This window comes from Acromyrmex echinatior, chromosome 3 (assembly GCF_024713525.1).
Source record: "Acromyrmex echinatior isolate Ae372 chromosome 3, ASM2471352v2, whole genome shotgun sequence".
NCBI lineage: Eukaryota > Metazoa > Arthropoda > Insecta > Hymenoptera > Formicidae > Acromyrmex > Acromyrmex echinatior.
Window position 1 is genome coordinate 21,058,972 of NC_141854.1, and position 22,405 is coordinate 21,081,376.

General features: G+C 28.5%; 2 protein-coding genes and 1 long non-coding RNA gene across 4 annotated transcripts; 2 read left to right on the forward strand and 1 right to left on the reverse strand.

Moving 5' to 3' along the window:
- Nucleotides 1–56: 56 nt before the first annotated feature.
- LOC105146181 (26S proteasome non-ATPase regulatory subunit 5) lies at nucleotides 57–2,961 on the forward strand. The gene is made up of 2 exons (XM_011056274.2): nucleotides 57–381; nucleotides 915–2,961. Exons 1-2 carry the CDS (start codon nucleotides 194–196, stop codon nucleotides 2,242–2,244), a joined length of 1,518 nt encoding a protein of 505 aa, XP_011054576.1. The 5' UTR covers nucleotides 57–193; the 3' UTR covers nucleotides 2,245–2,961.
- LOC105146180 (nose resistant to fluoxetine protein 6) lies at nucleotides 2,564–21,054 on the reverse strand. Of its 2 annotated transcripts, none has more exons than XM_011056273.2 (10): nucleotides 20,169–21,054; nucleotides 7,316–7,578; nucleotides 6,568–6,743; nucleotides 6,170–6,327; nucleotides 5,311–5,406; nucleotides 4,201–4,760; nucleotides 3,632–3,937; nucleotides 3,265–3,439; nucleotides 3,012–3,154; nucleotides 2,564–2,935 (listed from the first exon to the last, which is right to left on the reverse strand). In XM_011056273.2, the coding sequence occupies exons 1-10, from the start codon at nucleotides 20,488–20,490 to the stop codon at nucleotides 2,807–2,809; spliced, it is 2,328 nt and encodes a 775-aa protein (XP_011054575.1). In that variant the 5' UTR covers nucleotides 20,491–21,054; the 3' UTR covers nucleotides 2,564–2,806. The 2 variants fall into 2 exon arrangements, with proteins under 2 accessions (XP_011054575.1, XP_011054574.1); XM_011056272.2 differs by having other exon boundaries at nucleotides 5,311–5,439.
- Nucleotides 4,646–6,138, forward strand: LOC147910338 (uncharacterized). The gene is made up of 2 exons (XR_015544605.1): nucleotides 4,646–4,787; nucleotides 5,335–6,138. It is a non-coding gene; the product is annotated as an uncharacterized LOC147910338 (long non-coding RNA).
- Nucleotides 21,055–22,405: the final 1,351 nt, after the last annotated feature.

Below are 22,405 nucleotides of genomic sequence, written 5' to 3' on the forward strand. Positions count from 1 at the left end.
GATTTATAGCATTTGTGACTTTCGAGTATAATGAATTTGAAGTTAACCTTCAAAAAGTACCACGTGACCTCGTCCAATCATAAAGTAGAATATATGAGATTATTCTGTATTATGACGGTTAGATTAGGGTAGGTTAAATTCTTGCACTCGAAAATAGTTGAAAACACTGCTAGAAGAGTCAATTGTCAATGAAATGACTATGGCGGAGTGGTACCAAGCGAAAATCCTGCATCTATGCGAATTAAACAATATCGAGGACAAAAAGGATGTTCTCACGGATATCAAAATCAAATTCAGCGCTTTGAACAATCGGGATGCTGAGCAGATCGCTCGTAGTTTGGACTACAGGCCAATTTATTCGCAACTAACCTCGAATGACAGGTACGATTGATAGGTGAAATTTTTGTAATTGTCATGGACGATAATTTATGCACATACAATTACTGCTCATGTAAGCTTTAATCATTTATTTTTAAATGTAGACGTTATTGTCTTATTAATGCATATGCATTTACGGGGTGACAATCAGATAATTATTATAAATAAATAACTATTATTTTATAATAAATGGATACACGAATTCATAGAAGAATCTCTGTTTAGATAAATTGATGGGTTTCTTTGGCAAAGTGGCATTATATTTATTTCATTCTGTTTATTACATTAAGTCATTTAGTTTCAATAATTTCTTGATTGTCACATTGTATGTGTAAACAACTGCCTTATTTATATAACATTTCAATCTTTTTATTTTATAAATATTTAAACTGTTACTTTATATGTAACTATTTTTTCTCTTAGAATATGATACTAAATTTTCTACCTTTTATTATAAGAATTTTATATTAATTACATAATATAATTCTGAAGTTTGCTATTAAGAACAAAAAGAATTCTACTTTTCTTTTTTACAGAGAAGTTATAGAGCAGATATGCGATATTCTGACCATCTTGTTTAGCATGCTGGAACCTGGGGAAATTTATCAGAGATATTTAATCGAAGTATCTGCTTTAATAACTAATCCAAATGCTAGTGTGAGATTACTTGTGCTACGTGAGTTTTCGCGTACAGCTTTGCATCCACAAAAGATATTTCAGTTACTCTCAGACACCACTCTTTTGATTTCAATTATAAACAGAATCAGCGATAACGACTTGAATGTCGCTGAATGTGCGATGAGCATAGTGAAAAAAATTGGAGAAAATCCAAATGGTTTACATATTTTATATAAGGGCGAGCTCCTGAGAACATTTGCCAGGCTGCTGCAGAATGATACCATTAGCTTTCGTGTTTATGAAGTGATTGTGGACATAGCCAAGACATCTCAAGAGGCTTTGGAAGTATCAGCCCAGTCAGGTTTTCTGAACAGTTTAATCAATATACTAGAAAACGAAGATATACTGCTTCAATTGAATGCCTTGGAAATATTAACTCAATTAGCTGTATTCGAGGAAGGTCTGAGTTATCTGGAGCAACAAGAGGTGTTGAGCAAGTTAGTCCAAAAAATATCACAAGTCAATGAGAATCCTTTGTCAAATCTTTTGATTCCCGGATTAATGAAGTTTTTCGGTAACGTTGCTCGTCACTGGCCTAACGAGTTATTTGTCAGATATCCCGTGATAATCTCTGCGCTTTTCGATGTGATAGACAGTGGAGATCAGAATATCTTGGGCCCCGCATTAGATACTCTAGGATATGTGTCTGCGAGCATTGAAGGAAAGTATGCGTTGCAAGCTCTAGGAGAAGCGATGCCGAGTGCTCTTAAGAAAATTGCTGAGATGGTACAGAGAATGCCGACTGCTTTGAGAATTCGCGGTTTGAACAATCTTGCCCTTATACTTGAGGTCAAGAGAGTTGAGCAGGACAACAGAATTTTATCCTTAACGAAGCTGTGGTTTGATTCGCTGTGCGACGATCCATTGGGAATGATTGTGGCGATATGCAGACAACCATTTGCTGATATCAGACAGGCTGGATTGGAGGTGCTAGCGGTTATTAGTTCTCAAGTATGGGGACAGGAATACATATCCACGTATCCTGGTTTGGTAGAATTCCTATTAGATAGAAATATTGAATCGTTTAAAGAATGTAAGGATGCAAAATATGAAGTTGTGAAATGTTTATCTCAAGCGGAGCGAAATATATTCGATGCGGATACTATGCAGAAATTCAAGCGATTTGTTAACGAAGGTGCATATTTTGTTGATGTTAATACAGAAGTTGCGATAGAGGGTGCTTTGTAAGGGATAATAATTTTTCATATTAATATGTAATGTTAGTATTAAAGATTATGTTATGCATAGGATGATAATGTAAGCAAGTAAGAAACATAAATATTTATTTTTTATTTTATTATTTCATAAAAAAGATATTGTTTAATAAAGATTGTACTTTTTTTATATATTCAATTGCATTTAGTTCAAATAAGTCGACACTATTGAAGTGTATATATATTTATATATATACATATATATATATATATATATATATATATATATATATATATATACTCTTTTTTCCAAAGCATTTTTCTTCATTAATGAAATATTGTTCATATTGGAATTTATATACAAAGAGAAATAATTTATTTTACATCTAGCAATACACAAAAAATCTATTTCTTACATATTTGAAACAAATCAAATAAATGGTATTAAAATACATATGTATATGTATAATAATGTGTTTGCGATATTTTATCATTGTTCTTCACTGATCTTTATGAAATCTATATATAATGTGTAAATAAGATCGTATAAATAATTGTACAAGAATGTATGACATGTATTAAATATACTTTAATCTCTACTGTATACGTTTTCGCTTTTTCGGTGAGACAATTTTCAGCATACTGACCACCGGTGCTTCAAAAGCGATTGACACTATAAACGACAATGCGTACGACAGCGATAGCTGCCCCAGAAATGTTATCATCTGAAAAATAAAGTGTTTTATGATAATCCGCTGTTAATCATTAATCATAAAATTTTCTTCTCAACTGCAAACTTACCATTATATCCTTTCCTAAGTGAAACGGAGAGTCTAGATTCATAGCGGTTAGACGAATCACAAGCGGATGAATTAGATAGGAGCAATAAGTCACTCTGCTGAATGGATATAAGAGCGGCCACGATAGAATCTTATTTACATATCCTGAAACAGTATTGATTTAATATCTCAGTGTAGTTCACACAAATTGATCAATCTAATATTTATTACAGTTAATTCGATGATTGATCAACAAATATGTATTTATTTCTCACCTCCGTAGCCAGTACTACATGCTATTACGATCCACGCTAAACCTAGCGCCCACGCGCTGTGACTTAAGGATGAATACACAGCTCCAGTGACTGGTGTAAGTTCTGCCTCATATAGACCATAAAGCAAACTCAAGAGACACGCAGAAGACAAGAGCCATCCAACAACGACGGTAGTCTAGAAATGATAACATTTAAAATCTTTTCTAAGTAAGAAAGTAGAAACTAAGTTTATAATTTTGCATCAAAGAAGAATGTTCAGACAATATAAGGATCATAAAGATCTAAAAGATATAATCATAATCTTTCACAGTTTTTAAATTGTTTTAGATACGTTCGTTGAATTTATTTTCTCTCGGAAACATCATACCTTAGACATTTTCACTTTACAATCAGTCTTAAAGAGAAAGTAGCCGACGCTCATGCCAATCAGATAAGGACCTAATCTTGTCCACGGTTTATCGTAGATTTTGTCAAAGAGGGCCAACGGATCATCCATGCTCGGCATATGATTATTAACTAAAGCAATATAGCCAGTAGTTATCCATGAGCTTACTAACAAACCGACTAACGCGGAAGCTGCAATTTTGAAGTGATTTGTAGCCAGTATCAAAATCACTCCACCCACAATATAAAACTGTGTATCGTCTGCTAAATACCAGCTCCAGAGCATACACTATAACATTACAATATAAACTTACATCTTTGTTTGATGGAGATATGATAAGATTAGCAAATCTCCAAAAAAGGATCAATTAAAAAAAGATTAATACAGAGATCAAATTAAAATTAGAAAGATAAAACATGAAATTAAAATTCTATATCATATAATTATTTTTATAAAATATTGCATTATAAAAATAATTATGCAGCCAACATCCGAAAAGTATAAAGAATTATGAATTCTGCAATAGGGAATAAATAAAAAAAAACACGCACCATTTGATCGACGGGAAACCAAGTATTGATATAAAGCAAATTCCTCCACCAATAATTGGGACAGTTATAGTGATCTGCTGTAGGAGGCTCAAAAACGGAATTTGTGTAGAAATATTTCATCGAGATCTCGACTACGCCCAGAATAAACATATACGGCGTGGTGAGCCTACAAAATCGATACACAAGGAGTCCAATAAATTTTAGGGTGCCTGCGGCGAAGCCTCGCGTGCCCTGCGTGAGTCTCTTTAGATCTCCCTTGGCATTGGTTCTGAAATACAGAAAGCTCACGAGCAAACCGCCCATGAAGAAAAATGTATCAACGCTGAAAGCGCCGTTTGTGATGGTCTGGAAGAGGAATCGCTTCTCTACCACTTTGCGATATTCCATGTTATCCGAATACTTAAAAACGATAATGCATGTATGTCCAAGAATGACCCAGGCCATCGATATCGCTCGGAGCCCGTGAACAGTGCTAATAGTATCACTGCCAACATTACGGTCGCAGATAATCTTCATATTAGCAGGAACGGAGAAAGAAAGTAGAAGTTCTTCGAAAATACCTACAAAAATAATAAAAAAGTTGAAAGGTACGTTGTATCGCAACGGATATACTAATTAAAAAAAAACAAATAAAATTGTATCATGTATATAATTTATATTATATAATTTTAATCTGAATAAAAAAAGGAATAATCTTATAATTATTAATTTCCATTTTATCTTTCTGCTTTGATTTATTTCTGCTTTGATATTTAATTTTTATGATTGAAATTAGAAAAAAAGAATACTTTGAATATGGATATTCACTATTATGTTATAACATAAGTAAGTTTATTATTTATAAGTAATCCTTTTTATGTCTTTATTTTTAATTAATTAATTTAGTTAATTAATTATATATTAATTGTATATTAAATTAAATCAATACAAATTAAAAACAGACGAAGAAAAATCTAGTCTTGCTTATAATTTTATACAGAATAAATGTTCAATTTTTAAGTTCGCAAATTATTATAGATTTCTTGAGATATACATTTTAATTCGTTTATCCTTTATGATATTTCTCGGGATATTTCTACACTTAATGAATAAGACTATGATTTAACATACTAAGATGTTGCTCTTCTTTGGTAGACGGTTGCAAACCATTCTCGAGACCATTGTTATTATTGATCGACTGCACACCATTGCTATTAGAATCTGCCACTGGAACAGGAAGGTAGACCTCACCTTGAACGGCTACGGAATATAATAATATATCATGTGACTTTTAATACCGTCCTTGTCTTGTCTGGTCTGTAAGTCGTACATTATTAATTTGTATTTCTATGATATGAGGTATCTATTACTATGTTAATTGTTTTAATTATAACATTTTTTTAATTATAATTTCTAAGAATTACTGTAGTATGAATTAGTATAATAATAAATTAATAATGATTTTTCTCAAAGCAGTTATATTACTGAAAGCAAGACTATATTTTATGTCTCGTGCATCTATAATTTTATAATTTTCAGTTTACACAATCTTTTAGATTCCTCGTATTTTTTTCTACTTACATGATTTCTTATTTTTCCGGAATAGATGTCTCTTTAAAAATTAGTTTCCAAGATTAAAACCTAATGATTTTAATTCCATGTATGTATATTCAAATCTTGTTTATTTAATTTTAAAAATTCATCTTTTTTTAATCAATTTTAATATTTAAAAATTTATAAAGAAATATTAAATATAAAAAAACTACAGATCAAATTTTTAAAAGAACTAAAAAAATAATTTTAAATTAATTAAAGAATATATGCATAAAAAATGCATGAACGCTCTACAATATTTCTTTATAAGGAGCAAGAATTTTCATTATTTTAATATTGTACATTCATACTACCTCGTACCAAATGGTACAAGTGATAATAAATGATTAATAGGTGATCAAAAAATTCTTAGACATGAATATTGCCTTTTTTTTACCATTTATGACCTTCCGATCGCCATTAGTAAGATGATCGAGTTTTCCATGTTTCTCCAAATCATAGATTACATTGCTCTTACAGGCTGCTTTTTTCGATAGATAATAATCGTATCCGGTGCCAAGAATCATCAATATTAGAACCACTATACTGACACCGCTAAAACGCATTAAATTCTAATTTTTGCATCTGCTTGCTCGTGTATATTTAATCAATAAAATATTGTATCACTATTTATCTTTTAATATATAACAATATTAATAAAGGTCATATATAAATTATATTATATAAATTTTATATATTTTTGTCTTTGCAAAATATGACTTGTCTTTTGTGATAATCAAATAGTCAAATGCAAGTAATTGTAAATAGTTAAGAATATTATTTTCATAAACTTACAATAGAACCCAGAAAACTGGATCTGTGTACATATCGTATGAAGTATGCTGGTCTCTAACTTTTTCAATCGTCGAATGCTTTGCTGCAAATTCGCTTGCGGCGAGTTTCCCGATCACGGCGACGTCGGAAGCAGTGCACGAGAACGGCAGACAAACACCCAAATGAATCAGTTTTGTCTAATGAGAAAACAGCATATTTTTTTATATTGAAAACTTTTTTAAATTGAAAATTGATTCTTTCTGAATCAATATGTTTCCTTAAAACTGAGCAATAACTCAAGAATTTGAGAAATATGTCTTTTAGTTTTTGATAAAATTATATATTACATTTGTAATGAAACTTTGACTTATGTATATTTAATATGTATATTTAAAAACAATTATCAAGATATTAAAAATATTAACATTTTTTTATAACAATGTATCGACCTACTTTTCTGCTAAGTTTTTTTGAGAACCTTACGTTTTATAAAAAACAGAATTTCGCATTTCGTATTTATGTTAAACCAGAAGAAATATTAAGTTTTATATTTTTTAGAAATATTTAATGTTTAATATCATTAATATATTATATTTATATTTTAGTATACTAAAACTAGTAACTTTATGTAAACAATGGTATATGAATTTTCTTCATATTTATGAGAAAGAAAAAATAGATATAAAATAAGTTAAAATAGAGAATATTTTTAAGATATTTGTATTCGTAAATTATACATGTAAATTTGTAACATATCGATGATACTTACTGGTGTGCAAGATACGTTTACAGAAAGTTTTAGCATATAAAATCCCAGTTGAAAAGGCACTTCCACGGAGTCTGTGGACCAGGTACTAGCTCCGCTAAGACCTGTATTGATTGTAACTTTAGGATCTTTTATGTGATTTTTTGAATATGTATGATATGATGGATTCCAATCTGTTCCAATGTAGTCACATTCAGTAGCTGATCCCGTAAAATAAGTATTACCCCAGAAAAATCCATTAGTGAATCTACCAGATGCATCATCAACTGAAATAAGAAGGAATTTATCATCAAAGAATGTTTCATAATTATATTTTATTTTAAATAACAAAAGTACGTTTAGACATTTTTGCTTTAAATTTAAATAACTTATAAAATTATAAATTTTGCTATATAGCAGAAATTATATAGACATTTCTGCTATATTTAAAAATATAGTACAAAGTCCATATCACATCTTTCGAATAATGAATTAAACTTATTATTATAGAAGCAAAAGTTATTTTTTATTAAGATCTGTATTAAATAAAATAAAAATCCGAAATTTCTACACACAAGAATCTTTTGCAATAAAAATGTGCGTTTTAAAATCAATAGTAATAATCTTGCTTTCATTTGTTATATAATTCTTTATTCAAATATAGTTTTATTTAAATATCAGAAATCTTTCATTAATCTAATTAAAATACCACCAATTGTTAATTATGAATTTTGAATAACAAATAATCGCATTTTAAAGTAAATTTTAAAACCGTGGGTCGCATTCAACCTCGACTTTACAATAAAAGATTAAATAAAAATCTAGTCACGTATCATAAGTAGAATTGCAAGACTTTCTCGTAACGCTTTCTTTTCTCGTATCTTTATGTATTTTGAGTTGTCTTAAAAGATAATAATTAATTATGTTTTATAAGTAAATAATAGAGTTTAATATTCATGTGAGTTTTTATTTTTTTAATCTTGTGGGTGTCTAATATAGGACATATATAATTAATTATTGCTCCTAAGATGTAATGTTTTGAAAGGATTTAAAATAAAAATATTGTTTTTTTTTTCATCACAGTGGATAAGGATGTAAGGATAAAGAATTTGTTTGTATAATATTAAAAAAGCTACAGTATGGCAAGAATGGAAGTTGTTTGTTTTGTGAGACTGTTTGTTATATAATTAATGGAGATTTTTGATGGGCCTTGTGGAAGCATTAAAATTCTGAAAGTTTCAGAGCATATAAGTTGGTAAAACATTGCGCTATATATAATTACATATATAAATGAAACAATTATCATATCCACATAGCGAAATGTTGCGGTACGTAATATGGTCCATAAATTAGCCAGCACCATTAGCTGGTTATTATCTAATATGAAATTAGTAATCTTTGCTTAAATGCCGAGACGCAGTGCGTAATTTCTACCTGATTAAATAACCAGGCTGCATAATCGTTGTGAGCATGCGAGCTTTTTTACAAGTGATGTAATAAAGTACTCTTGTTATCGTGAACAACACGTAATGCAATCGTGATCGTTATTGGGAAGGCGCAAAGACGGCGAGACTTACGTTCGGAGTGACTTCAATGAAGTATTCACTTTCTATTCAGGAAGTAAAAGATATTATCTAATCGTCAGTACGGTGGTAAATTTACAGGTTTACATTACATAGGTCTTAGCTCGATCGCGATTCCGTTACGTCATGCTTGCGGCTACAGCTGTGGTCGGCGTCATCAGTGTTTTCGCTCCGATTCATTCCGGATATCTTTTACTTTTTTCGTCCGGCACCCATTCCCTACTTTCGGTTCGGTAAAATTTTATGGTGCAGTACAATATGATATCAAGTTCTAGTAATTGATTCTTTCGAATTTCATTTAAATTAATTTTAATTAATTAATAATTTTAATCGAATTTATGATGATAAAATAAGATAGTAAAAAATACCTAAAAAATTATCAATTTTAATTTAAACAATTTATACTAATATAACAATAATTAATTTTTATTTAAACAACCTTCAGTTTGTTGATTGTACTATTAATAATAAATGTTACTTATAAAATTTCTTCATCTTTCTTAACAAAGATGAAATTTATGACCTTGGAATTGGACGTATAGTATGATTTTTTAAATAATATTAAAATATAATTTTTTTCTATTTGATTATAAGTATAAAGTATAAAGTATTATCTATTAACAGTATTAAAGTATATCAGCTAATTTTAATTTAAAAGAAAAAATCAATTTTATCAATTAGAATGAAAATTATCAATTACTTAAACATATGCAAAATTAAGCTGGAAAAATTGTCAACTTATTTATATATATAAATGTGTCTATGTTTGTTTCAATTTAGCAAATAGATTTTGATTTTATGATCATATTCTACGATGTTTTATAAAAAAATTTCTTAAAAACATTTCTTTAATTTAGTTTTATCAAAATTACAATATATAAGTTTACAATGTAAAATTGTTTGAATTTTTATGCAAAAATCTGACGGAAATAGTAAAAATAAAAATAACATTGGAAAAATTTTACATTTTTTTAAATTCAATTTCAATAGACTTTCACTTATTGATTAACATTCACTATCATCGTTTCATGAATCGTGACACAACGCGGATTCATACTGTCATTAGCATGACAATAAATTTCACGTCATAATAATTCAGTTTCATTGCAGAACATTCTAAAGTCAAGTTCAGTTTCGCCTTGTAATTCAATTTATTTTCGTCCGAAACATAAATGTGTAATATTACATGAATGTTTGATCTTATTGAGTCTTGGGGAAAATAGTGGTAATTTTATATCATATTTTATTCACGTGCAATGTATTAAGTAGCTTATTATTTTATTTATTAGTCTTTATACTAAATAGATTATCATATTTCATACTTTATGCTAAAATAATGATAATTAATTTATTAACATAAAAAATATTATATATATATATATAAAATATATGTGTACATATGTATATATATATATATATATATATATATATATATATATATACCTTCATACTTTTGAAAATATTATATATCTTTATTTATTTCAGTTTACTATTGCATACGCTTGGCAACAATGTTTTAAATTTTGTGTGAATAGTCGTAATATATTTAGAAATTCTTGGATTATTAAATAATATTTACTTTAATTACATCTCTCTGAAAGTTTCAGATATTCAAATTAGATTAGAAATTAATTATTTGAGTTTATTGCTGGGTTTGCAACAAATTTTATAAACAGGAAGGCCAAGTAGTAAATCTTATACTGTGCCGACACTCGAGTATCGAAAGTTACAAAAGAAAGTGAACGTGCCGAGATAATGACATTGCACTTTACCGCTCCTGTTTCTCTTAAGTGGAATTTTAACAGCTATTTTGCGAACTAGAATTCTCATTGCCCAATTTACAGTTTGCTCAACTTTAAAGACCTTTACATTCCATATTTTTGCAACATATATATAACCAATACTGTTAATAGACAGTTGTGTAATAAGAATTCAAAGTTGTACTTGGCCATGATATAAGATCGTATATAGTTAACGTTTCTGAATGTAGCAATAAAAATTTGTAATAATGAAAATTATTTCATTTATAAGAATACAATTAAAATGATGTCTCTAGAATTATTAAGTTAACTGATATAATTACAATCCATTTATTGTAGAATACATATAATATTCCACTATATATATTTTTCTTTAAGCTTTTTATGATAATTATAAAAATTAATAATAATAAAATAGTTTGGTAATCATTTAATAATGGTCAATAATATTTATTAATTAAAGATCAGATGTATATTCATACTAAGTAGAGGACATGGATAAAACCGAATATTTTATTCAACCAAAATATATTTAGTTTTCCTGCTTCTGTATGTACTTCTATTTTCGGCTTTATCACAAGCTTTTATTGTTTACTTTTTGATGGCACATACACACACACGAGCGCGCATGTGTGTGTGTGTGTGTGTGTGTGTGTGTGTGTGTGTGTGTATAATATGTAGAAAGTAGTTTGGAAAGAGAAACTCTATTTGTACTTTACATATCTGATTGGCATGATAATGTTACATACTGTTTAACTAGCACCAGTAATATTAATATCTGTTTGACACAGAATTATAATTTTAGGTATGCAGATCGCACTAAGGACTTCAAATAAGCATCCTTGATTACTAATTGAAAAAGAAAGCACACGATTTTTTTGTTTCACACAATGTTCTGGTGAAAGCGTTCAATCTTTTTCATCAGAATTCAGAAGATTCGTTACAGGTTCTGAAATTTTAATTTTAAATAAAACTTTATTTATTTTGTTAATTTAAAATTTTTTTGACTCTCACTCCACACAAAATATACCTGCTGATTTTGATTTTCATCTCGATCATCGGTCATCATTTTCACGGTGCCAAATGAAATGTTTTTCGTAGCTATTTGGATAGAATATTGCGATGAATTTTTTACGGATTATATTTCAGAAAATAATGTTTATATTAATAATCTCCTTTTAATATTAAATCGCAAGACGATATACTTACCGATTGTTCTTATTCAAGTACTGTAATTTTTAATAAAAATATTGATGATTATTAGTGAATCTTATCTTAAGATAAAATACATAATGTAAAGACATTCAAAACAATATTTTCTTCATAGTATAACTATTAAAAATAAAGTTTAAAGTTAAAAAAGTTTAAAGTTAAAAGTAAAATCAAGTTCAATTAATAATTTATCTATATAAATTATCTATATATATTTATCTTTCTGATACAAAAAAACAATAATTTGTTTGTATTACAAATCCAATTAGAATTAAGAACAGCCTGTATTATCTTGCGATTTGCAATTATTTGAAATAAGATCATTAACATAAACCAGTTTCTAAAATGTTTTTAGTAGCACAATTATGACACAATATTGTGTGTGTGCGTGTGGCCAAATATTAGTTCAATATATTCCCAACCTATCGCCAATAAATTGCTACTAAAAGGTAGTATTTATCTATGGCTATATAAAATCCGTCGTAATATTCTGTACCAAAAAAATTAAAGAAAAATTGGCAAAAAAAAAATTAAAATTACAGGAAATTATTTCTAGTTATAATTTTATCGTTTATGCAAGTTTTTACAAAGCAAGATATTGAATTGACGATTTATGAGCGTTTAATAAAAGCGAGAATGTGGATTGTAAAACATCTGTACCAAAGAGAGAGAAATGCGGTAACTTTCTTTTTTTGATATACGCAGAAATATAATAACCTTGATATAAAGTGAAACGCGATCCGTTTCTAGTGCAACGCCTTAGCTGTCATTTATGGTTGCTCTATTGCAACAATAAGATAAGTACATTCCAAAGTGAATCTGCAATTGGCCGCTGGTGAAATAATCGATCGCAATAGACATTCTTTTGTTTACTTTTTTATTTATGTCAATTTGGCAATTCGATTAAAATATAGAATTATTTTTGTAAAAAATTAAGATATTGAGAAAATTCAAAATTTACTCCAGAAAAACTACTAAACAGAAATTTTTTTGACAAATTTATGTTTAAACTATATTTCATTTTTTTCTTTAATAGAATTAATTATTACAAATAAAATAAAGAAATAAAATATACTTATATGTAGATTATTATTTAATAGAACATGTTAACGTATTCAAAAAACCTATGATTATGCTATTTTATGATCATTTAACGAACATTATCTACTATTATCTATTCTAATCGATCTAGTTACGTTCTAATCGATCTAGATGATTTAATTTCTTCTTATCATATAATTATCCCAATCAGCAGACAATGTTTTTTTAAATGTTTTTTTAAATGATTTTTTAAACATTTATTTCTCATTAATTTTACATTTTTCACGGTTCGTTTTTAAAATTCATTAATTTAACGTTTATTTAACGTTTATTTAATGTTTATTTTGAATTCATTTTTTATTTAAAATAATGGTTTGAAAAAACATTTCTTAAATGTTTATTTAATGTTAATTAAATGTTTATTTTACATTAATTATTCATTTGAAATAAAGGTTTAAAAAAATATTTTTTAAATGTTTGTTTAACGTTTATAAAATGTTTATTTTACATTATTTATTCATTTAAAATGTGATAATAAGAAATATTTATTTCATGTTTATTTAACGTTTAGTAAATATTTTATTTCACATTAATTATTTGTTTGAAATAATGGTTTAAGAAAACATTTATTTAATGTCTATTAAATTTTTTTTAAAAGTTTATCTTTTTTAAAAGTTTAATAAATGTTTGTTTTTTGTTATTTATTTATTTAAAATATAATCAAAAAAACATTTATTTAATATTTATCTGACGTTTATTATAAATATGAAAAAAATGTTATTTTATAAAGCTCAAATTAATAAAAAACGGGTCGGAATAATAAAATAATCACGGAAGAGAAATTAAACAATATAATTGCGTGTTAAGTGTATCATATATAGAACAAGACAATAAGAATTATGTGCATCGATAGTTGTAAGTGGCTAGTTGTAATGGCTTAAGATCCTAGGTTCAAAATCCGATCGGTAAGTGAAAAAGATTAAATATAATTAAAAATATAATTAAAATATAATTAAAAATTAGAATTAATTAATAAAATTAGTTATCTAAAGTCTCTCTTTAGGCACTGTCGATCAAAAAAATAAATTAAAAGAAATCTTACATTGTTATTTTTTCTAATTTTGTTCAAATAATTTTGAGATTCAAAACATTTTTTTAATGTTAAAAGAAATATTTCTTCAAACGTTAAATAAATGTTTTTTAAACGTTAAAAAAATGTTTCTTCAAAAGTTATTAGGTGTTGGAATTAATTCGTAGCGTTTTTTAATGAAAGAATGTTATTTATTTCACATGAGCATTAAAAAATACATTAATGAAAGTACTTCCCATCACTTGTAAAACGCTACGAATTAATTCCAACACCTAATAAAATAAAGTTTTTTTAATCAGAAAAAGATGACTTAACTCATTATTTTTAACGTTTTTAAAAATGTTTTTAAAAATGTTTTTAAAATATTTTTAAAAATATTTTTAAAAACATTATCTGCTAATTAAGTAACAGTACGAAACCCATTTATTATGCCACATCTACATGTCCTTTAATTAAATAAATTACATTTTTTAATGAGAAATTACTGAAATTAAAAAAAACATTTTACTTTTTTATTTTTACCATCTTTGTTGTTTTTTCTTTACGCAATCATATGTTCTGACAATCATACTATACGCGAAAAAATTGTTGCATAAACCAGAATGGTATAAATCAGTAGGCAATGTTAGGTATCTAATAAAAATAACTCGTTATCATTCTTTTTTCTAACTTATCATTGTTACTATCATTCAAAATGTAACGAGTCGTTACTTTTTTTTCTTGACATTATAGTGCACTGAATGCGCATTAATTCTGCCAATGAAAAAGACTATTAAATTCCTTGCGGCAAATACAAAAAAGATGTCAGAATTTTACTTTTTAGTAGAGGAATAAAACTCAAGAAAAATGATTACACACACACACACACACACACACACACACACACACATGCGCGCACACACGCACACACACACATATGTATATATGCTCTTAGTTATGATTAAACCTTTAAACGTAAATAGAAATAAAGTAACGGTAATAAACTAATAAAATTTATTATTATTTTACTATTATTCCAAAAATGTAACTGCGTCATGAACGTTTCAGAGGAAAATGTTACCTAATCGTTATTAAAAAAAGTAACTTATAACAGTAACGACAAGAGTTACAACCCAGATAACATTTTGTGCAAAACAGTGTAATTTATTTGCTGACACTTGTTGTCGTAATGTTGCCATGATAATGACAAAAACATTTGCTAAATAAAATTTTGTCTGCATATTGTCATAATTAACATTTGTACTTTTGATGATAAGTAAAATTGCTTCAATTTTATCGCAATATTACTATAATCAAATATTTTTACCACAATTGTTGCCGCAAAATTACTGTAAAGTTATTCTATTACAGTTTGTGTGTTTCTTTGCTTGCAATATTTTATCAAATGAAGACCCTTTGGCAAATTGCTTGCAACATTTTTAAGCAAATTTTCCGCAAAATGCCGGTAAAATGTTATCTGAGAAGTAACGCGTTATTTGCCAATCCTGCAAATCAGATACTTATATTTAATTCTATCAAATGTTCTAGTCGAGATAACCAGTAATTCAATCATAATTAGAATTCCGATTAGTATAATCACATACATTTGTATATAAATCAAATACATTTTGTTTGTTTACTGTGTACTTCTTGTTGTATAAAACATTTTTCTCAGTGTACAAAAAGTAATAAATTGCTATAGTGAATGTATTTCCGTCTGAAATAAAAAAGATTGTCACAAAATACACGGAAGGTAACAAATAACAGTCCCGTTAAAGTGATATTATTATAGGATCGATATCGTTTGATAAGTTAATTTTACTTAATTTTAGCATCAATCACTGTCAGTTGCAAATCTGTGATTAATGTTTTTCTGTACATAGCGTAATACATTATAACACAGGAATTACTTAATCAGCTTTAATATCGTATGTATAACGGGAACATATTCACGTACCTGAAAGATCGCTAGATAAATAAATTTTCTCTATTGTTCTTTTTATTTCTAGCTCTAAAAAGAAAATTTCAAAAATTTTAAATAATTTTTAATATTTATGGATATTAGTTCATCAAATATCTTCATCGTTTTATATAATTTAAAACGTGCTTGATTTAATGTAAATATAATAATTCACTTCGGAAAATGCGAGTCATCGCACATGGTAAATTTTACGAATATCTGTGCGTAATCACGAGGATACGTGCAAATAAACAGGATATTGACGAGGAACAAGTTGTTTGGCCAGTAATACAAACGCGTTTCCGCGAAAGCGAAAGCTTACGATGTCATCGCCGCCGGCTGCCACTGTCGCTGTCATGTTTTTTCTCTTTTCAAATAGTATAATTTTGATAATTGCAATGCCGATTTGGGCTCACCACTTTCTAATGCCAGTAAAGTGGCATCTCCGTCTTTGCAACTCGATTGTAAAACGTGTATACTTACGTATTTACTTAGTATATATAATTTTATTTATCTAATCACTTAGAGAGATCATTTATGTAACTTGAATGGATCTTGTGATTGGCGCTTTTCAAGGCCATGAGAAAATTGATTAAAAATGATTAAAAATAAAATTTTGTATCTCTTTTTTTTTGTAATTACAGAAACTTGAGAAATACCCTAAAAATAAAATATTCAGGCTTTACATGAAATATTTTCACATACATCTTTGTCTCTACAAATAAATAAACAGAATGTGTAACTTTATTACATCAAGTATTTTTACAAATATCTTTGTCTCTGCAAATATACAGGATATGACTTTTATGTTGCGTTTTACACGGTAATATACAGCATTAATAATGTGGCATCTTTTTCAGCAGATTTTGATCTGTTGAATAGAACATTGTAGAAACCAGGAAGTGACATTTTCTAGACAGAAACAGCGCAGCCAGCGCAGACAGATAGTAACGCGTTCGTGTTGAAAGAGCGCGAATGGCGTTCGAAACAAATGGTCCTTCAGGCATTATAACGATTACGCTTTCCTCGGACAATGTTCTCTCATTATAGCGTAACGGAGCCTTTCACCTTTCCTCGTGCATTAAGTTCGCGAAATTTGCGAATATTACGGTGGTACTGGTTGCTCGTGGAGGGTGAAAGTAGTGGCCGGTTAAGGAGAATGGAAACTTCCGGTCGTCAAGAAGCGTTGCTTCAAGGTGGACTCAGACCAAGCTGGCAAGGACGAATGATCATGAAACGTTCACAATGGTCCAACGAATATGAGCGAGCGTAATGAACTTTTGTTTCTTATATCGATAAAAAATGAAATCTGATTTATTGATATAAAGTTTCGTTCAAACTTGCAACGTCATCCACGCTCAATGAAATTCGTTTATTTGTATTGGTTCATCTCCTTTACCTTGATTGGATTTTTATACGCAATATGATCGTAGATGATCACCGAGAGAGAAGGCGGTAGAGAGAGAAAGAGAGAAAAAAAAACGGTAATTAAATCTCACGTGCTCATTTGCAAAAATTGTATTATTTATTGTAAAATGTCAGTTTATTAATTTCTTTTCGCGAATTGTCGATATTTTTAAAATAACTTTTTCTAAAGTCATGACATTTTCGCAAGAATGAATGCAAGAAACCCTGACCCACTTAAAATCTTGAATCTATCCGAATCGTAGATGACTTTTCTCTTAAGTTCCTATTTGTGAAGAAATTCATATGAAGAAAGAAGGCGTTTATTTAAATATACTGAAACGATCTAAATAGTTTCGAGTTTTAAGCATCTATTTAATAGTGTGTACGGTTAGCAGCATGATTTGAATATCTTGTAATTAAGATTCAAGAACAGATAAAGTTTTTCAAGAACAGATATATAAATATAAACTAGAAAATTAGAATTAGAACTAATAAAAGTTAATTAATTTGTCCCATTTGCGTCATAAATATTTGAATATTAATGATATGTAAATATTTAAATTTAATAAATCAAATATTTCTTCAATATTCATAAATATTAGATATTAAAACATATTCTATATTTGATATAAGCAACGAATTATAATATATATGTCACATTATATGTCACATTAAAATATGTTTAATTTTAAATTTGGAATATATCGATTTCTCTAAATATATTTAGGAATATTTTTGGTATTCCTGCGAATTTTATTTCATTATTTATAAAAAATAAATGTATAAGATTAAACGTATAATTAATAAATATTTATACATATATTTATGTATTGAATAATCATCGTCAAAATGTAATTGAAATATCATCTCTTTACTTTCGCCGCACTACTTTCATATGGCATAACGTCGAAAGGAAAAGTACGTAACGACTGATTGTAATCGTAATTTTAGCATCTTAAGAAACGACATTCTGCAATATTTAACCAGATTATATATTTTAATATTACTTCGATTATATCAATTTCTAAATGAAATTAGGTCCTGCAAATTTCTTCTTAAATTTTGTTATGCAGTTTAAGATCAAATTTTAAAAAATATCAAAGATATTCTTTCAGTAATAAACGTTTTTTTTTTAACGAAAAATAATATTATAACAAATATGTAACTAATATACATACATATCCTTACGGATAAAAATTTACTGATGTTCGAGTAAATCAAATTAAAATAAAAAATCCAACGACGTACAAGTAAAATGTTCTTAATGTTTCTAAAAAGAAAAGCAATCGCTATATATCTGCAATTATTTATGTATGTACGTTCAGTAAACGTATCAATTGATCAAGGAAAGTGAAGAGCATCGAAGGCGTGACTTGTTAAATGAAATCGCATCGACTGTTTCACGTGAAGCCGACACGTTTGATCGGTTCTTTCTTGTGTCGCTTCGCTAAAAGTGAAACCTCGTGACGAAAGTAGGCAAACGGGAGGAAACCGGAAAGCAGACGTTGTTTAGTGAGAATGTTCCTGGTCAGTTCATCAACATGACTTTGACGTCGAAGTGTCCCATTTCTGCCGTATAGCGCGAGAACAGTGTTCTCAAAACTTTAACCGACTTTAATCTTAACGGTAAACTTTTTCAACAAACCCAAAATCGATATTTACTCGGGGAAAGTTACGAAAAGAGTGCCATAATCTATTGGCTTCATCATACTTAACATTAAATATTTTTCTTAATAGAGTTCTCAAATTAGAATTCCGCAAAATTAAATTCGGAGACTCTATCATTACAATAAACGGTGAACATTTTGTTTCCACAGTCGTGATGCAACTGGAAGGGGATCGTCCGAATAACTCGCATCTCACCAAATGATTTAGCACGATTATCTGCAGTGCAATGTAACGTAGAAAGCTGCATGAGAGAGAAAGTTGTAATGCATAGGAAGTTACATATACACGCGGCACGTACAAAACCGTTTGATAGCGTACAATGTAATCAGATCAAAAATTAAATATATTATTAACGTAATTGATTATGTAAAGTAATAACGCGTATTATTGAGTACTTGTTATAACGTAAAAATAGATATAACAATTATATAATGCTAGAGGCAACTAGAGGCATCGATAACGTTAAATTATAAAATACAAGTTTGCAATTCAAATTGTAGCATATGTACCAAAAACAACATTCTATATAGTATCAAAAATAACTTCTTGTGTATGGCAAACAACTTGTTTCAAGAAGAGAATCCTGTTCTTGTAATAAAAAAGGGATGAAGGTTATCTTCTGTGATCGTTCATTCTCTCTTCAACTGCAAGGTAGAAAATAGCACTACCATATAAAGCTACGAGTAATACACAAACTAGTGATTTAAAGTAATATATTTATATATTGACTGAGCATTAAATAAACTGTAAATCAATTGATAACTTGATAAAAATCGATAGTTTGATAACTTATATTAGCAAATAATTTCTCGAATTATTTTCGAGAAAATAATAAAAATAATTATCAAGCGATATTATTATTTTTGTAATAAATAAATAAGCCACTTTAAATCAATCGGTAAAAATTGTATCAATATATCATTATCAATTGTATCATTATATACACGGAACATTAAAAAAAAAAATATATATATATATGTATATATAAATATTATTTATACTTGAGATACACAATTTTCATAAAAATTTTAATTTATTAAAAAGAAAAAAATATTAATGTACAGAAAGGAGAGACATTAATCAATTTTTGAGAATTTGTAAAATTAGAATTAAAATAATAACAGTTCAACTGAATAAAATAATATTAATGAATATAACAAAAATGGAAGAAGCTTACCTTTAAGAGCCCATAATTCTTCATTCTTTAGAGCATCGATGTATGTCGTAATGTCTTTGCCGCATTGTACTCCGACCGGATACTTTCCTTCGATCCAATTTCTTACTAAATTACGCGCACTAAAAACATCCAACATCTCCGACAGGCTGGTCCAATTTTTTTCAACTACATTGATCGTCATTGGCAAGCTTCGTACTCGAAGAGTCGGTTCCTCAGTTGCGTTGTTCGGAATATTTGTAGATATTTCTTCGGCATAGATAGAAATATAGTTCGCGGAAAATATGAGTAAAGTTAGGAACGGCAGATGCATTGTGCTCCCCATATTTATCTCATAAATGTTCACAGAAAAAATGTATTTAGCGTTTACAAAAAATTTGAATGAAATTCACTAGCTCCACATAATCGGTATTTAGGCAAATCTTTGAAATCGATTGTCAAGATCAGTAAAAAATTTTCTCTTCTTTTAGCAGTCGGTCTTCTTGATTTACTGATAGACAAAAATTCACAAAATATTTAACTTTGAACAAATAAAATATTGATTTTCTGTCAGGATGCTCGTAACATTGCAAGAAATATTATTAATTTGTCAAAAAAACTTGCGTATTTATTTCAGCATTTGGACGATGGAATCCTTAATCACGTCTAAACAAGACCGCGTTATATTTGCATCTTCACTTCTGAGTTGCCTATCAGAGAATCCCGATAATGCGACTTTTTTAAGTTCATGATAACTTTCAGACGTTTATGATGTTACGTCCGCTCTTAGAAAGAAAGAGAAAAAAATGAATACAAAAAAGATGCTCGACTACGTGCTTTCTTCAAATGGATGCTTCTGTCCTGCTGGATGATCACGGATCAACTGTATGGACCGGTTGTGGTCCGACCAATGGTTCTGAAATGTTGTCGCGGTATTATAATGAAAATGATGGTGGGGCGAAGCCTTCCTGTGGAGTGAAAATCGAAAACCTTTAGAGTGGTGCGCGAGACAGTGCGAGCTCATCGACACGTGCGTTCGCGTGCGTTCTAGTCATTTAACATTTAGAGAGACTTTTCTCAGTCAATTAAGATTAATTTTACGATTTACAATTAAGATTAATTTTTTTACGATTTTATCTGGAAGTAATTGAATAGCATAACTAAGAACTGCTTTTCATGTATATGAATCTTTGATAAAAATCGCATTGATTTGTTGAAGAATTCATTATTAAAATTCATAATCTTACGGTCGATAGACGTTTTTCACATGTGGAATTCAATTTATCTATTGTTAAAATGCTAAAGAAATCGACTAAAATTTGCGTAATCATTGACAAAGCAATGTATTTCGTCTTTTATACAATCTCATGTAAAGATGGAATTCTTTTAAATCTATTTCATCTCAAAACTTCCACTTTGAAAAGAATAAGTCTGCATTTATAAATTTTTTACATTCGAGAAATTTACACGTGTATAAATGAAATTCCTGGAAATTGTGCGTTATTACTACATTTTAAAAGCATAAGAACGTTGCACAACGTTGCACGTTAATTTCGATCTCGCATGTAACGTTATCCGGTAAGAGCTGGTGTTTAGTTTGAAAAAAATGTATCTGATTAGTATCATATATTATCAGTTTTAATTGAAATTAGTATTACATTGATTCCGATTAAAAATTTTTACGAATATTAAAGCTGTATCTTTTTGATAAATAAATAATACATATACATGAAGTAACAGTTTCGTAATTTTATGTTTAGACGACAAAATGTAACATTATTCTAAAACATTTAAAAATAAGTCATAAAATAGAGACCAAAGATATTTTTAATTAAAAATTGATTTACGATAACTATTTCCCATCTATTTCAATTAGCTGGTGCTAAAGTAGCTGGTGCTAAAATACGAGAAACAAAATACAGTACATGCTGTTTCCGATTATGAATTGCAAAATTTTCAGCATCGTTTCGCATGACTTCGTGTTGGATTAATGATGGACCCTAGAAGTTTCACTGTGAAATTTCATATTATTAGAGGATGTCTTCTCTTTCTCTCTTACTAATTCTTTGACAAACTATCATTGGTTGTTCAGTCATGCTGAAACTTCTTTCTTCTTGAGACTCTCTGACGATGTTATGAACATTACTCGTAATGTCGAAAAAAATGAAAAAAGAAATCTTTTTTAAACATTATTACTGCGGGGTGTTTAGATCGATCGTATTAATCATTCATTTTCCGTAATAAGTAGTTTCTAAAAATAA